This window comes from Ovis aries, chromosome 21 (genome assembly GCF_016772045.2).
Source record: "Ovis aries strain OAR_USU_Benz2616 breed Rambouillet chromosome 21, ARS-UI_Ramb_v3.0, whole genome shotgun sequence".
Classification (NCBI taxonomy): domain Eukaryota; kingdom Metazoa; phylum Chordata; class Mammalia; order Artiodactyla; family Bovidae; genus Ovis; species Ovis aries.
The window spans coordinates 40,768,185-40,783,689 of record NC_056074.1 but is presented as its reverse complement, the minus strand read 5'-3'; the positions used below and the strand labels follow the sequence as shown (position 1 = coordinate 40,783,689).

The following is a 15,505-nucleotide window of genomic DNA, read 5'->3' as shown; positions in this document are numbered from 1 at the left end:
TTCTTGGGGCTACAGTCCTCTGCGGCTCCACTGGGGCTGACCTGTCTGAAATGGCCTCACTCCTGTATCTGGAAGGGCATGTGACCGCTCACCTCTCAGGAGGTCAGGCTGGGCAGCTTCACTGCCTGGTGGTCTCTGGGCTCCAGGAGAGTGTAGGTGGAAGCTGCAAGCCCTCTAGCAGCCCAGCCTCCAAAGTGGCGCAGCCTGACTTCTGCCACAATTTATTGGTCAAGGCAAGTCATAGGCCAGCCCAGATTTAAAGAGCGAGGAAATAGATCCCACCTCTCAATGGGAGGCACTGCAGAGTTTGCATCCATATTTAATCTACTATAGGCCAGAGGGTCCCAATAAACGACCGAAGCATGCCATTCTGCCCCCAGTAGGCCCACATCTCATATACCACCACCTTCTCCCTGAAACAAGCATTATAAAACGGTTGGAGTTCAGGAATTCCCTGGCAGTCCAGGGGTTAGGACTCTGCCCTTTCACTGTTGAGGGGCCTGGGTTCAATCCCTGGTCAACCCCACAAGCTTCGAGGTGTGGTAAAAAAAAAAAAAAAAAATCTGTTGGTGCTCATTTTGCAGACCAGTCTATAGACATTGATTGGTTAGGAATGGTGTTTGACTCATTGGCTGATTCCATTTTTTAAAAATTTATTTATTTGGTCTTAGTTGGAGCACATGGGATCTTCAGTCTTTATCACGGCATGTGGGATCTAGCTCCCTGACCAAGGATTGTACCTTCGCCCCCTGCATTGGAAGCAAGCATCTTAGCAACTTGAGCACCAGGAAAGCCCCTGATTGCATTCTGGAAGATGGCCGCTAATATATCTCCCACCTCACATGCTGATCTTACAATGTGATGCTGAGGAGCCTCCACGGAGAGGTGAGGGTCTTATGTTCCCTCCCCTTGAAACTGGGTGGGCCTTTGAAATAGGTTTAACCGATAGAAAGGGGCAGAAGTAATGTATTTGACTTCGAAGGCGAGATGGCAAACAGCAATACAGCCTTCACCAAATTCTCTTCGTGAATTTGTCCTTGGACCCTAGCCGCCAAGCTATAAGGAAGCCCAAATTTGGAGATGCCCTCTTTGGGTGTTCCAGCCAATAGCCCTAGTTAGGCCCCCAGCCATCAGCCAGCATCAACTGCCAAACACGTGAGTGAACGTTCTTTCAGATGATTCCACTCCTGGCTTTTGATTCTTTCAGCAGAGGCCCTAGAAGTCATGGAATAAAGATAAGCCATCCTCATTGTGCCATGTGTGAATGTGTGGCCCACAGAAATCAGGAGAGATAATAATGAGTATTGATTTTTAAAAAATAATTTTATTTATTCATTTATGTTTGGCTGTGCTGGGTTTTCCTTGCTGCCCTGGCTTTTCTCTAGCTGCAGTGACCGGGACTTACTCTCCTTTCTCGGTGTGCAGGCTTCTCATTGTGGTGGCTTCTCTTGCACAGCGCAGGCTTTTGGGTGGGCTTCAGTAGCTGCGGCTCATGGGCTCAGGAGTTGCCGCTCCTGGGCCCTCAAGCTCAGGCTCGAGAGTTGTGGCCCATGGGCTTGGTTGCTCCATGACATGGGAGATCTTCCCAGGCCAGGGATCGAACCCATGTCTCCTGCACTGGCAGATGGATTCTTTACCACTGAGCCACCAGGGAAGACTGATTACTGATGTTTTAAGCCACTAAGTTTTAGTGTTATCCGTGTTGCAGCAGTAGCTAGACAATAATGTAAGCTGTGGTAATAGAGACAAGAAAAAACAGTGGCTTAAACAAACTAACTCTCTCCTTTTCACTGAGAGAGTCTGGAAGTAGGAAACCCGGGGATGATATGGACATACCTATGATGTCATCAGAAGCCCAGGGTCTTTTTTTGTTTGGTTGGTTTTTTTGGCCACATCATGCAGCATGCAGGATCCTAGTTCCCCAGCCAGGGAAGCTTGGAACCACTGGACAACCAGAGAATTTTTGTCTTCCCAGGGTCTTTTTTCTTGCTGTTCTATTATCCTCAGCACATGGCTACAAGTCTCAAGGTCACCTCCTGATCCAAAGTAGCTACTGGAGTTCCAACGATCACATCTGCCTTCCAGGCTGAAGGCAGGATGAAGCAGAGAGGACAGAACTAGCCTTCACCAATATTGTTTCCATTTCGAGGAACATTTTTAGAAATCCATTCCAAGACCTTCTGCTTATATCTCATACCCTAAAATTAAGTCACACAGCCACACCATATGTGCAAGGGAGGCTGGAAATGTTGCCTTTTAGCTGAGCTCATTGCCATCTAAAGTAAAACTGGGGTTCTGGTGTTGGGGAGAGGAGGAGAATGGATAGTGACTCGTGGGCTGATGGTTGGTGGCTGATGTGTTAGAGCAGGACAGTGGAAGAGGGGTCTTCCCATGTTGGGGAGCTGGAGCTACACATTGGCCCCCAACCTGCTGCAGCCTCCTTGAATGTTTGGGGACCGCGGAATTTTCCATCTAAGTTGCTTCTGAACAAAGGATGGACTTCATTCCCTGTGAGGCAGTGGGCTGACGTATGAGGAAAGCTCTGGCCTCTAACTTCACCCTCCCCAGGTGAAAAGCAGGCAGCTGGACTTTTGCTAAAAATCTAACATGCAGCACTGAGCTTACCACTTCCTCCTTGACCACCTTGCATGGTTGCCCCAGTTTACTGGCAAATTCTTGGCATTGATGTTGAAGGCCTCAGCCACCTCTTCCACAGCTCTGCTTTGACCCCTACTTCATGCCTGGCACCCAAGCCTCTGTGTGGGTAGCTCCCACTGTCCAGAACACCTTCCACCCCTCTCTGCCTGGGAGAATCCCACCCACCTTTAGCACTCTCATGGTGCCTTTGCATGGACTAGAAAAGACTGTCCTTTATCCGGGCTTCCCAGGTGGCTCAGTGTTAAGGAATCCACCTGCCAGTCCAGGAGATACAGGAGACATGGGTTTGATCCCTGGGTGGGGAAGATTCCCCTGGAGGAGGAAATGGCAACCCACTCCAGTATTCTTGCCTGGGAAATCCTGTGGACAGAAGAGCCTGGTGGGCTACAATCCAAGGGGTTGCAAAAGAGTCAGATATGACTGGCTGAGCGCGCACGCACACCCTTTATCCAGGTGGATGCAGCTTCCAGGGCTTGAGGAGTGGTGCACAGGTGGGATTCCAAGCACATGTGCCCCTTGCCCAGCAAACATCCTACAGAGCTGTACAGGGAGATGTCACTTTAAGGACCTCCCTAGGGAGGGAGGGAGGTCCTTCCTTTACCCGCTCTGTCCTGGACCCCACGCCCTGATCTGGGGCTGGCTAGTTCCAGCTTTGCGTCCTCTGACCTGCTCAGTGCCCATTCCCTCAGACCCATGACACCAATAGCCATTCGGGGAACTGAGTTTGTGCCACAGGCCATACCTCTCTCTTCCCACTTCGGGGACCAGTCACCCATCCCTTGGGCTTCCTAGGTGGCGCTAGTGGTAAAGAAGCTGCCTGCCAATGCAGGAGACATAAGAGATGCCGATCCAATCCCTGAGTCGGGAAAATCCCCTGAAGGAGGGTGTGGCAACCCTGCAGTATGCTTGCCTGGAGAATCCCATGGACAGAGGAGCCTGGTGGGCTACAGTCCATGGGGTCACAAACAGTTGGACACGACTGAGCGACTAAGCACAGCACCCCTCCCTTAGTCTTCAGCACACCCAGCAGCAGAATGGAAACCCCTGCTGGGCTGAAAGAGGGGCCACTTGGATAGTCCCTTGGAAATGACCCAGATGCCAGTAGATTGGAGTCAGCTACTCAGAGCAACTCAAACCCGAATCTCAGAGGCCCCAGCCTGGGCGGGGAGCTCACCCTCTCCTGGGGGTGCTGCAGCTACCCCACCCCTGGCACACCACTGCCACCCCCCAGACCCTGCCAGGCCCACTGTGTTTGTTGTGGTGGCCTCGAACCCACCACCAAGAAATGCACGAGAGAAGACGTTCCATTTCATACCTTTTATTTTATCTGCATCTTCTCTGCCTTCTCCCTCCCCCACCGGCTCCTGAGAGGGGGTGGAAGCCCCAGTTGGAAGGGAAGGGACTACTCTCGCCTCCCTGGGGGAGGGACGGTGTCCCCTGGGCCAGGCCCCAGCGATGGAGGAAGCAGGGGCCTCCCTGGCAGAGCAAGGGCATCGTCCAAGAGGCTGTGGTCAGGGCTGAGACCCCTCGGATGCCCTGCGGCCCTGAGCCCCGTGCGTCATCAGGAAGGCGAAGAGCAGAGAAGTCAGGGGGCGATGAGAGGTGTGCGCATGGCTGAGAGGTGGACACGGATGTCAGGGGCCAGGAGCAGAAACTAGGGAAAGCGGACTCGAGGTGGGGCCCTGAGAAGGAACCCCGGGTTATAGAGGCGACTGGGTGCGGGGGAAGGGTGCACCAGGGAAAGCAGGGGGTGGGGTGAGTGGGACAGGGTTGTGCTCCAAGAACCAGGCTCCTGGTAGAGGGGCCGGGCTGCAGGGTCTGATCAGGGGCTGGCCCTGAGCAGAGGCCTGGCAGGGGAGGAGGACGGGGACCCTGGGAGGGGAGCGGGGCTGAGGCCGCGGTGCTGCCATAGTCAATTCTCCAGGTTCGTGGATGCCAGCCCAGCTGGGCGTGGCCCCAAACCACCAATTTGTGCTTCTGGGTTGCTTGAGGGCCCCCAACGTGGCCTCTGCCGGGCCGGGAAGGGTCCATAGGCAGCCAGCCCTCTGCAGCGGGCAACTGCTGTCCCCAGGACTCCTCCCCCAGCCCAAGTTTTCTGGAAACTTCCTTTCCTGCCCAGCCTGGGAGGTCCCCCAAGCTAGATCACCTGCCATCGCAGGGGGTGGGACGTGGTGGTGGTGGTGGCGGTGGAGGGGAGCCATGCTGGGACGGTTCCTAGACTCAACTGCGGGGGTGTCCCTTGGACCCCCAGATGACCAGGGGTCACTGCACGCTTAGTCTAAGGGCTCCACCCCACCCCCACCCCTCGTGTGCTGGTCTGGTTTCCCTCCTGTTTTGGACAGCAATCACTCAGGCACGGAAGCCCCTGGGGTGGGATGGTGGGGAGAGGGCCAGTCTGGGGGCCACATGGGTCTCAGAGAGCACCCTGGCCATCCCCCTGGCAGCCGCTGTCACCGTGGACGATGAGCACCGGGAAGTAAAGGGCGTCCTCATAGCACGGTGGGCTTTCCAGGGGCTCTGTGTCCTCCCCCCGGCGCCCCAGCGGCCCCCCGCTCAGGCTTCGGAAGACCCCCGGCGTGGCCCGACCCCCGGCTCCCAGCGAGAGGCGGCTGCGGCTGAAAGGCAGGCGGGGCCCACTGGGCCGGGCGGGCGGCAGCGAGTTGCTGCTGACGGAGCGGCGGCAGCGCTGGCAGCCTCGGAGGTAGGCGCCCGAGCCGGCGCCCATGACCACGGCCTCCGAGTAGCTGGGCACCAGCTGCCGGTTGGAGCAGATGTGCCACTCGAGCTCGGTGAAGTCCACCGTGGCCACTCGGGAGAGCGGGGGCCCGCTGGGCACGGCGCCGGGCGGGGGCGAGCTGGCGCCGAAGAGCTTCTCCACCTGGTAGTGGACGTGGGCCGTGCCGTAGGCCGCCACCACGCGCAGCGGCCAGGACAGCGTGGCCGCCGACACCAGCCAGAAGACCCAGGCGCGCGCGTACCAGGGCGGGCTGCGCGGGTCGGCGAACACCATGAGGGACTCGCGGAAGTCCACGTCCTTCAGGTGCATGCCCTCGCGGGCCTCCAGGTAGTCGTCCAGGCCCTCGTTGGCGCTGAAGAAGCGGGCCCGCTGGGTGAGGTACGAGGCCTCGGCCTCGGCGCTGCCGAAGCTGAAGCACTTGGTGAAGCGCAGCCGCGTGGCCGCGTGGTCGGCCAGGCCCACGAGCTCCTTGGAGACGTCGCGGACGCCGTGCGCCGAGTAGTCGAACTCGCCCCGCGCCGCGCGGCTGTCGGCCCGCTCGTGGTAGACCTGCGTGGTGGTGTAGGCGTCGCCGTTGCGGTAGCGGGTGATCTGGCGGGTGCGCCGCACGTAGTGGTAGCTGGTGGCCTTCCACCAGACGCAGGGCGGCGCCCGCTGCAGCCGGCGGATCAGGGCGAGCACGGTGCTGGCGTCGGTGCGCGGCGCCTGGCAGGACCGCACGTGACAGTGCCAGCACTCGGCCAGGTAGAGGAGGTAGAGGAGGGAGACGAAGGCCAGGGGGATGTACAGGTAGCCGTCGGAGCAGGGGCTGGCCGGGTAGGTGGGCGGCGGCCCCCCACCTCCGCGGGCCAGGGCGGCCTCTGGCCCCAGGACCAGCCGGGGCACCGTGGCCAGGCGGCACCAGGCCACCACGGCGCCGCAGGCGTGGATGAGCAGGGTGAGAAGCAGGCACTTCCAGTGCGACTCGCGGCACAGAGAGCTTCCCAGAGACTGCTTCAGGGGCCGCTGCTGCAGAAGGGGCAATGAGAGGGGAGGCCTGGGTCAGCCCCGTGAAGGCGGTGGGGCTTCGCTCCCCACTTTCCAGAGGAGGAAACTGAGGCTCTGAGGGATGGAGGGGCTTGCTCCTGGCCTCACCCCTCTAGCCAACTCACAGCAGAGCCGCAGGGCTCCAACTATGTGCCCTGAGCCTGGCCTCCACCGGGCCCTGTCTCCTCTCAGTCAGGCGCATGTAGGAGAAAACAGAGTCATCTCTGCCACCAGAAGGAAGGATACCCCAGCCCCTCAACGACTGGCTGTTGAGGAAACTGCCTTCTGGTCCTGACTTCACTCCCGATTTGCTGTGTGATTGCAGCCATATCCCTGCCATCTCTGGGCACTGACTCCTGGACCTGGGGGTATGGGTAGCCAGGGTGGCAGGGGGTCCTAGGGGTGGAGAGCCTAGGGGCAGCCTTAGGTGGCCGGGATTGGGTGCTGGCTCCACCACTGACTGTATGATTTGGCTAGTCCCCTCATCCTCTTTGGACCTCAGTTTCCTCATCTGTAAACTGGGATTGTTTACAGTCAATTGGGGTTGTGACAAGTCAAGGAGATCTTATGTGTGAAGATCTTAGCATAGAGTCTGGCCAATAGAATAAATATTATTCCCATTACTCTGCAATCCCTCTGGTCCATTGGTCTAACTAGGGATGGCAGGAGACTTGGGAGAGGCTTTTAAGTAAATGAGAAAGAGGAAGAGAGAGAGGTGTGAGTCTGGAGGGAGGGGAGCAGACGGAGCGCCGTCCTCCACTCCCCATCTGCGCTGAGGGAGGGGGCGGGACACAGTGCGGGGCAGCAGGGACCACTCCCTGGCCCAGGGACTCAGGCACACCCTCCCTGGCAGAGCTTCCAGCCTGGCCCCCACTTTATACCCAGATGCCCAGGGAGAAAAAAGAGGGAGGAGAGAAGGGGTGAAAAGGGGAAGAAGGAAGAGAATACAGCATAGGTGGGCTTAAGGGGCCACTGTGTCCGCCACAGTCCCACCAGGCCCCGAGAGACCCAAGAGGAGAGGAACTGTCCCCAGCCCACCACAGGTGCCACCACCCACCCCGACCTGCAGGTGCAGTCAGGTACACATACCCTCATCCACCCCCAGGATTCACTCCACGCCACCCCACCCCAAGTTCATCAAAGAATCCACCCACCAGGAATGTGATCACTGCCTGTTTATCTGACAAACACCAGCCCTCACCAGTGCCCAGGGTACAACCTCCTTCCCCATGGTGACATGGTGCCAAGGTGTGTGTGCACCTGCGTCCCGCCCCGCTGGCCCAGGGCCCACCCACCACAGGACACACAGAGGCACATACATGTTATACACTCACTGAAACCCAGGGACACACCTTACCTGTCACAGTGCACATCCCCCATCTCTACCCCTACTGCAACCTGACACCCACACCCTACAGACCCACCCACAACAGGGCTGCGCTCACACACACTCACTCATTAGCACTTCACCCAAGCCATGGGGGCCCCGGTCCCTCACCTGACTATAGGGCACAGATGTCCCATTCAAGGTGTGGGGAGCACCCACTGACATCCACACACCCACAAGCATCCTACATTCACCCAAACACACACATAGATCCACTCATCACCTATCACCCGGACACCCCACACTGGGCCCCGCACCCCTGCAGATCCTCTTCCTCCTTAGGACTGAGGAGGGGCCGTTCTGAGGGTCCCAACCAGCAGGATGGGCCCTGGGTCCTCACCTCTGGGAGAGGGAGAAGGGGTACCCAGAGGCCACCTCCCTTCCTCTTCCCTCTTCCCTTTGCTCCCTGCCCCCCCCCCCCAGTCCCTGCTACTGCTGCTGCATTGCAGGCTCCGCCCCGGGCACCTCATGAACGGCCGGCCGGGCCGGGCCGGGGGCCTGACCCGGGGGCTCTGGGGAAGAGGGACAGCGCTGCAGAATGGGGACGCGCAGGGGCCCGGTGCTGACGTCACAGGAGGGCGAGGCTGGATGAGGGGGCGTCGGGGGCGGGAGTTGTTCCCCATATCCCTTCCCAGCCGCCCCACCCCGACCCCCACGCGGGCCCCTAGGCCCCGAGACCCCTCGCAGGATGCAGATTACCCCAATGACGTCATTGACCAAAAGGGCTCCGGACTTCCCTCCGCAGGCCCCGCTTTGGGGGTCGCCCCGGCTCTTCTCGCCCTCTCCCCTCTGCAGCCCCAGCTCCGGTCCCCTATCACCCGGCGCCGGTACCTCCTCCCGCAGCGGCTCGCCGTCCGGGGTGATCTCGGGCACGTCCCCGCTGTCGCCACCGCCGTCCTCGGGCATGGTGTCCTGGCTGCTTGGGCGGCCCCCGCCCGGGCCCGGGGCATGATAGGGGGGAGCGCGGAGGACTGCGGCGTGGCCCCGGAGGGCGTCCGCTCGGCTCGGCGGCCGCGGAGGGAGTGCGCGGAGCTCGAGCGCGGCGGCGGTGGCGGCGGCAGTGGCGGCGGCGTTGGCGGCCGAGGTGCCCGGCGCCCCGCCCTCCGCTGACCCCGCCCCCACGGCACCCGCGGCGCCGCCGGCAGCGCCTGGCACCGCGGGCATTGCCCCCGCCCCCGAGAAGCCCAGGCTCGGTGGACGGACGCCTGGGTTCCCCTCCTGCCGCGCTCGCGCTTGCGACCTTGGATGAGTCCTTGCTTTCTGGAGCCCGAGTTACCCACGCTGTAAATAGAATCTCGAGGGTGGGTAGGTGGGTGGGTGCCGGCGGGGTCCTATCTCTGAGGAGTAGGCCCAGGTCTAAGCCCACTCAGACCCCATCTCTGAAGCCTCGCTTGTGGCGGTGGTACAAGGGGCAGTTACAGACCTGAATGCTGTTGTGAGCCTTATTAGCTGGACAGAGGCGCTGGGCTCTACTTGAAGTAGGCAAGCAGGAAGCCAGGACACCCTAGGCTTTGTGACCTTGAGTTGGCACCCTCCACCCCAACCTCAGTTTTCCCACCTGTGAAATGGGTACAGGAAGGTGTTGGATTCAAGGCACATTCATCATGTGGAACAGGGGTGTGGGATTTGTCCTGCACAAGAGGACCCCACCCCACCAGTGGTACTGGTGGCTCCAGTGCCACTCCCTGACCCTCAGAGGCCTCAGATCTTCACATCTGACCCTGAGTCAGAGCCTAGGCCCCAAGGTAGACAATCAGTGGGTAGGACATAGGGAGCTGCAATGCTGGGTGGATTTTGTTTTGTGATTTTTTTTTTTCCAAACAGTAACTCAAAGATCATTCTGTTCAACACCCCTACACATTTAAAGATGAAGTTGGTAACTGAAGTGATAGAGAGGAAAGGACTGAATCAGAATTTCATCCATTTATTTTTTTATTTATTGGGTGCACATATTTTTTGGTGTCATCTATATGCAAGTACTGTGAAGAATTCATAAACATTGTGAAGACAAGTGTAGAAGTGGAGAATGACACAGGTCCTATTCTCATGAAATTTACATCCAGGGCAAACTACTGCAGCCAGAGGGAGCCTGGAGCCTGGCCTCCAGCATCCATTCCAAGCCAGGTCAGGACTTTTCACTTTGTCTCTCTGAGAGGCACACGTTGAACTGACTCTCAAAGGATAATTAGGTTTGGGACAGGTGGATGTGAAGGGTAAGGACACACCAGGTGGAGGGGACTTCTGGGCAAAGGCACTGTGACTGGACCACATGGATTGAGTTTGGAGAGCAGGAAGGCCACCTGGTGTAACTGGACACTGGGCAGCTAACTAGAGGCAGGTCAAAGTGGCCCTGATCTTCCTTTGGAGAAGTAGTGGCTGGAAGTCTGTGAGAAGGGAGACCCCTGAAGACTGTCTTCAGGAGAAAGGAGTCCCTGAGGTCATGAGTGAAGCTTGGGGGTCTCACTTTGAGATGACTGCAGGGGTGAGAATGACTCAGGAGTTTCAACTGCAGCTTCTGGAGACGAACCAGCACACCTCCACTGACATCTTCTGGACCACGGGCGAGTCGATGGGACGAGCCTAGTGTAGGATCCTATTCCAACTATTACCACCCAATTTCTGGGACTTCAGACCCGGACCTCGGTTTTCAATAGGTGCAATGGGTGTGTGTGTGTGTGTGTGTCGAGAACCCAGGCCGGTGTAATGGGTTTGTGTGTCTGTGTGGTGTGTGTGTGTGTCTACCCCGTGTGTGTATATGTGCTTGTGTGTGTGTAGCACCCGGGCCCTCCGAGCACCAGGCCCCTGGGGTCTGCAGGATGGCAGCAGTGGCGGTAGGGAATTTCAGCACTAGACGACGGACAGCACCCGCGCGGAAAGGACGGGTGGGAGGCGGGAGGAGGAGTCAGAATCCCAGAGCTCGCTAGGCCCTACGGTCGTGGCTCAGCCCCAGTTCCTACCAACAGCGCCTCCCCGTGCACCCCTCACCTCCACCTCTCCTGGAGTCAGTACTGGGAGTAGAATGGAGGACGCGGAAGGAAAGCTAACGGTGAGAAGGAGAGGCAAAAGCCCGAGGGACAGGGCTTGATCACAGTTCCACCGTCCCAGTCCCTCTTGGAGTACGTCTCGGGAGTGAAGCTTCCTTCCCGGACTCCAGCCTCCGCCTGTTGTAGTCGTGGCAGGCCGAGCGTCAACTGCCCCATTGCGCAGGCGCGGAAATAATTATAACTTTAGCCCATCTATTGGCTGCTCTGCCGCGAACTAATAAACCCACTATCCAATCCGAGAGAGGCTCCAATAGCTCCGCCTATCTCTCCCGGAAGTTGATTACTGCCGAATCCGCTTCGGCGAGAGAGCGCCAGCAGCCAATTGGGAGAGGGGAGGGGCGAGCCAGCGCTGCGGAGGAGCCAATGGCAGGCAGCAGAGGATGACGCTGCCGACATGGCTGCTGTCGTCGGACAGTTCGGGGACGTGTCGGGCTTCTCGGTAACTTCGATCGGTGTCCAAGGAACGGAGCAGCTGCCTCGCTAGTATTCGTACCACGAGGCGACTCAGCGGGCCCTCGGAGAGAGCGAGCATCGGGGCCATGGCTTATCACTCGGGCTACGGAGCCCACGGTGCGTGGGGCGCGGGGCGGGCGGGGCGCGGGCCGATCCGCCCGAGGACGGTCGGCGGCGCGGCCCGCTCACCCTGAGGGAGAGGGGCAGCCGTGACTGCTGCCCAGGGCGGCGGATGTCATTCGGATTCCTGCCCCGTGAGGCTCGGCCACGCGTCCCGGACTTCGCCCTCTGCCCAAACCCGAGATCAGATCGGGCGGTGGGTGATAGCACTGTTGGGACCTCCCGTGCCCGACTCGGGCATGAATGGGGGGTCTGCCTCCCAAACTTTGCTTCCCAGCCATGACTCTGGTAGGATTCCTCACTAGTTCCTAGGGCCTCCGCGTTACCCAGCCGTCGCCTTTTCCACCCTTGTTCAAGGCGGGGATGTCCTCCCAGTTGTCTTCACCTAGCAAATTCAGCCTCCAAGATTCAGTTCAGAGATCAGTTCCCTTGAGGAGGCGCCCAGGAACCTTCAGGCGGGCAACCACTTCCAGGGGCTACCTCAGTTCTTTCTTTACCCACATTTAGCACCTCCGGAAAGAATCCCTCCTCACAGTTCTTTCTGGATTAGTTACCAGTGTCCCTCACTGATTGCTTGGTGCTCCCAAGACCCATACAGGACTGTCCAGCCTGGGGAAGGGGCGGTGGTTTGGGCTTATGCTTGGTATTCCTGTCACCTGCAAACCCACAGGCTCCAAGCACAGGGCCCGGGCAGCTCCGGATCCCCCTCCCCTCTTCGATGACACAAGCGGTGGTTACTCCAGCCAGCCGGGGGGCTACCCAGCCCCAGGAGCCGACGTGGCCTTCAATGTCAACCACTTGCTTGGGGACCCAATGGCCAACATGGCTATGGCCTATGGCAGCTCCATCGCATCCCATGGGAAGGACATGATGAACAAGGAGGTGTGGCCCACCCCCAGGGCAAGGGTGGCAGGATTTCTGGCCAGGGCTGGGGCATCATGGGATCCCACCTGATCCGCACAGCAGCCTTCAGGGAAGGAGCAGACAGAGGAGCACCCTGAGGTTCTGGGTGCAGCTCGTCCACAGCCTCCTCTCTCCCCTCCTAGCTGCACCGTTTTGTGTCTGTGAACAAACTGAAGTATTTTTTCGCTGTGGACACAGCCTATGTGGCTAAGAAGCTAGGGCTGCTGGTCTTCCCCTACACACACCAGGTGAGCTGCCTAGCAGAGGAGCTGGTAGGCCCCTCTGCCTCCCGCCTCCTGCCCCAGAACCTGGCCCCCAGATCTCAGCCCCCTCCTTTGCTCTCTTGTCTGCTCCTCCTCACCTGGCCGCTGCTGCCACCTCCAGAACTGGGAAGTGCAGTACAGTCGTGATGTGCCTCTGCCCCCACGGCAAGACCTCAACGCCCCCGATCTCTATATCCCCAGTGAGTCTTTGACCTGGGCTGGGGGATGTGGTGGGGGGACTTGTGCCTTGAGGCACCAATGAGGAGAGACAAGCTCATGTGCTGGTTCAGCATCTGCTCTCGGTGATCTTGTGTGTGGCTTTTGTGGTGTCCCTAGACACCAGGTAGACAGAATGGGGTGACCAGCCGCTTCCTGGGTGTGCTCCCAGGATAGTCCCCTTTGCGACCTCCTTGCCACCTGACCTGGACCATGTCCCTCCCCAGCCTGGAGCCCGAGGTGTAGACCTGGCTCAGCAACTTTCAGCTCTGGGACCTCACGGGGCTTCTTTCATGCTTCTGAAGAAGCTGGAATAAAAACAGTTCCTACCACAGAGAACTGTGGTGGACATTAAGTGAGATGTGTGTGCTCAGCCAGCACTTGGCACACGGGAAGCACACAGTAAATATAAGCTGTTATCACTGTACTACTTGTCCTCCAAGGCCTGCTCCAGCATCCCCTCCTCTGAGGACGTGGGCACTCCCTCTGGGTTCCCACAACCACCTGTCCGCATGGCATGGGTCAGGCCGCCCACACTGCGCTGTGTTCAGCAGACTCCGCGTCTGACTCCTCTCCCTGGCACGGCCAGGGTGGACATGCTGGAGGAGGGGAGTATGCCCAGGCTGGCTCCCAGAAGGGCAGCCAGACAGCCCAGGTGCCCTGGGAGATCCACGGTTCCTCTTCCCTCCTTCATTCCATTTCCCTCTCAGAGTCACTGCCATTCCCGTTTTACACACTGAAGCCAAGGCTTGGAGAGGTTTGAGCATCTTTGAGGACACACAGCTCACAGGTGGTAGAGCTACTTTCCTGACTCCAGACACTATGCCCTCTTGTGGGTACATCAGTTTTAGGGCTATCAGAGGGCAGAAGACAGGACTGATGAGTTTAAATTGCTGTGAAAAGGCAGCTGCCATCTGAGCTTTTGTGAAAATAGCAGAGGTGACTTTGGCACGCGAGGTAGTTTCTGAGACACAGCAGGAAGCTTTGGTGAGTTTCCTAGCATAGGAGAGGGCTTGGTGGTCCTGAGAGAAGGACATTTATACAACAGGAGGGCTCAGCAGGAAAAGGCCTCCCAAGCAGGGCACTGGGGGTCTGAGGGTAGAGGTGAAGCATGTGGGGATATTCAGGGAAGGAAGTATGGGGGTGTCAGTGGCTCTGAATACCTGGGGATGGGGTGTGGGGGCTCTGGTTGAGGAAACCAGTCTGATGGCATCTCTCTGGCTCTTGGCAGCAATGGCCTTCATCACCTACGTGCTGCTGGCTGGGATGGCACTGGGCATTCAGAAAAGGTCAGTGCCAATCCATCCCAATTCCCATCATTTCCCCACTCCTGACTCCACTCCCCACCTCCCTGGGGGATCTGTGCCAACTCCCAAGTCCATCCATGCCCCTAGTCTCACCCCTGCCTTAGGACGGCTGGTTCGGGACTCCCTTCACCCCACCCCCACATGGCCACAGGTTCTCCCCGGAGGTGCTGGGCCTGTGTGCAAGCACAGCGCTGGTGTGGGTTGTGATGGAAGTGCTGGCCCTGCTCCTGGGCATCTACCTGGCCACCGTGCGCAGCGACCTGAGTACCTTCCACCTGCTGGCCTACAGCGGCTACAAATATGTGGGGTGAGCACCTGTGGGCCAAGCAGGAGGCTGCCTGCTTCCCAGGGTTCCTGGCCTGCCCACTGGTAGCCTCGAACTGTGACTCTGGATCCCCTCTGCCCACCCAGCTCTTCTCTATTAGAGGGAGTGCCTGTTTTCAGCAGCCTCCTCATGAGCCGGTGGTGTTGCTCAGGAATGTGCTAGAGTCACCCGGGAGCTCAGGGGAGAAGGGTGAGCTGGGGTGGTGAAGGGGGTCTTGGATCCAAGTCCGAGGACCGAGTCCTGGCCTTCCCAATTCATTCTGAGTCTAGGTCCCTGGCAGGGGGTGGGGTGCAGATTGGGGGTAAAGGACCCCAGTGATGGTAGCTGGGGTCTAGGCTGGGCTCTGGGGCAGTCTCAGGCCTGGACCCTCGGGGTCTCCAGTCTTTTCTTCCTCCCTCCTGCCCCCACCCCCTGTAGGATGATCCTCAGTGTCCTCACGGGCCTGCTCTTCGGCAGCGATGGCTACTACGTGGCGCTGGCCTGGACTTCGTCCGCGCTCATGTACTTCATTGTGAGTCTGAGGCTGGCCCCTCTTTGCCTGGGGTCAGAGCTGCAGACAGGCGTCCTCCTCCCGGCCCAGCTTTAGCTCTCTCCTTTCTTCCAGGTGCGCTCTTTGCGAACAGCAGTCCTGGGACCCGACAGCATAGGGGGCCCGGCCCCCCGACAACGTCTCCAGCTCTACCTGACACTGGGAGCTGCAGCCTTTCAGCCCCTTATCATATACTGGCTGACTTTTCACCTGGTCCGGTGACCCCCATCCCCACTGGAACTGATTTTTCCATACATTGAAGATTTGATTTCCTTGATTCTGTTTGACCCTGTTTCTGGGGCTTGTGGGGGTGATTTGCTAACACTTCTCGGGCTTTGCATTGGCCAGGGGACTGGGACCGCCACTTTTTTCCAAGGAGGGGGATCCAGGGAGGTCTTCCTGGAGTCGGTGGCCTTGATACTGCCTTGGAAGGCAGATGGAAGTGTTTCAACAGAAATAGTTGTTTATATGTAGCTGGGAAAGCGCAGTGGAAGGCCTCTGATCCATCTGAGGAGGTCCTAGAGGGGTATGTAGGCT

The 15,505-nt window shown here is 58.8% G+C and overlaps 2 protein-coding genes across 3 annotated transcripts; one reads left to right on the top strand and one right to left on the bottom strand.

The window, feature by feature from the left end:
* Nucleotides 1–3,960: 3,960 nt before the first annotated feature.
* On the bottom strand, nucleotides 3,961–8,889 carry TMEM151A (transmembrane protein 151A). The gene is made up of 2 exons (XM_027959753.3): nucleotides 8,640–8,889; nucleotides 3,961–6,403 (listed from the first exon to the last, which is right to left on the bottom strand). The coding sequence occupies exons 1-2, from the start codon at nucleotides 8,712–8,714 to the stop codon at nucleotides 5,072–5,074; spliced, it is 1,407 nt and encodes a 468-aa protein (XP_027815554.1). The 5' UTR covers nucleotides 8,715–8,889; the 3' UTR covers nucleotides 3,961–5,071.
* Nucleotides 8,890–11,234: 2,345 nt separating this feature from the next.
* Nucleotides 11,235–15,245, top strand: YIF1A (Yip1 interacting factor homolog A, membrane trafficking protein). 2 transcript variants are annotated; one of them, XM_004019691.6, is made up of 8 exons: nucleotides 11,235–11,422; nucleotides 12,096–12,307; nucleotides 12,472–12,576; nucleotides 12,713–12,791; nucleotides 14,039–14,096; nucleotides 14,266–14,421; nucleotides 14,857–14,950; nucleotides 15,044–15,245. In XM_004019691.6, the coding sequence occupies exons 1-8, from the start codon at nucleotides 11,392–11,394 to the stop codon at nucleotides 15,188–15,190; spliced, it is 882 nt and encodes a 293-aa protein (XP_004019740.1). In that variant the 5' UTR covers nucleotides 11,235–11,391; the 3' UTR covers nucleotides 15,191–15,245. The 2 variants fall into 2 exon arrangements, with proteins under 2 accessions (XP_004019740.1, XP_011957543.1); XM_012102153.5 differs by lacking the exon at nucleotides 14,266–14,421.
* The last annotated feature ends 260 nt before the right edge of the window (nucleotides 15,246–15,505 follow it).

Coding starts and splice junctions, on each gene's coding strand:
- TMEM151A (XM_027959753.3), bottom strand. CDS start 8,714: ATGCCCGAGGACGGCGGTGGCGACAGCGGGGACGTGCCCGAGATCACC. Junction 6,404..8,639: donor GCGAGCCGCTGCGGGAGGAG/GTACCGGCGCCG, acceptor CCCCTTCTGCAG/CAGCGGCCCCTGAAGCAGTC.
- YIF1A (XM_004019691.6), top strand. CDS start 11,392: ATGGCTTATCACTCGGGCTACGGAGCCCACG. Junction 11,423..12,095: donor CTCGGGCTACGGAGCCCACG/GTGCGTGGGGCG, acceptor GCAAACCCACAG/GCTCCAAGCACAGGGCCCGG. Junction 14,097..14,265: donor GCACTGGGCATTCAGAAAAG/GTCAGTGCCAAT, acceptor ACATGGCCACAG/GTTCTCCCCGGAGGTGCTGG.